The 569-nt window shown below is 65.7% G+C and overlaps 1 protein-coding gene across 1 annotated transcript in view; it reads left to right on the forward strand.

Annotated features, from left to right (window-relative positions):
• Positions 1-569, forward strand: part of CCNQ (cyclin Q) — a 6,543-nt gene that overhangs the window by 3,346 nt on the left and 2,628 nt on the right. The window contains exon 4 of the mRNA XM_014583465.2: positions 2-187. Coding sequence (XP_014438951.1) covers positions 2-187 — 186 coding nt within the window. The remainder of the gene's footprint in view (position 1; positions 188-569) is intronic.

Here is a 569-nt window from a genome sequence, read left to right on the forward strand (position 1 = left end):
CCGCTACAGCTGGCCGCGGCCCCCCGTCTCCGTCCCCGCCTGGGCCTTGCTACGGGACAGCTACCATGGCGGGCTGTGCCTCCGCTTCCGGGCTCAGCACATAGCCGTGGCCGTGCTCTACCTCGCCCTGCAAGTCTACGGAGTTGAGGTGCCCGCCGAGGCCGAGGCTGAGAAGCCGTGGTGGCAGGGGAGGTGGCCACTCAGTGCACGGGACGGTGTCCCCTTTGCAGATGTCCCTGTGACTAGGCACTTGCCAGTGCCTTTTGATCCCCGAGGAGAGAGACGTGGGCTGCAGGGGCAAAGGGAGCTGGGGCCCCCGGGCGCTCTGGAGGGGCTGTCGGCGGTTGAGCAGCAGCTCTGGCCTCATACCCAGATGGCGCCAGATGTCCTGGGGCTTAGTGCAGAACATCATCCCCTCGGACTGAGGCCGGGGGACATGGCACAGCAGAACCAAGGTGGGCGGGTGGTAACAGAGTGATAGAGGCAGGGTGGCAGACAGATGGTGACAGGTAGGAAACGAGGTGACTGAGCCCTCGGTGGGTGGGTGGTGGCAGGTGTTGAGTAGAGGG

The sequence above is a fragment of the Tupaia chinensis genome, unplaced genomic scaffold (genome assembly GCF_000334495.1).
Source record: "Tupaia chinensis unplaced genomic scaffold, TupChi_1.0 Scaffold144326_1, whole genome shotgun sequence".
NCBI lineage: Eukaryota > Metazoa > Chordata > Mammalia > Scandentia > Tupaiidae > Tupaia > Tupaia belangeri.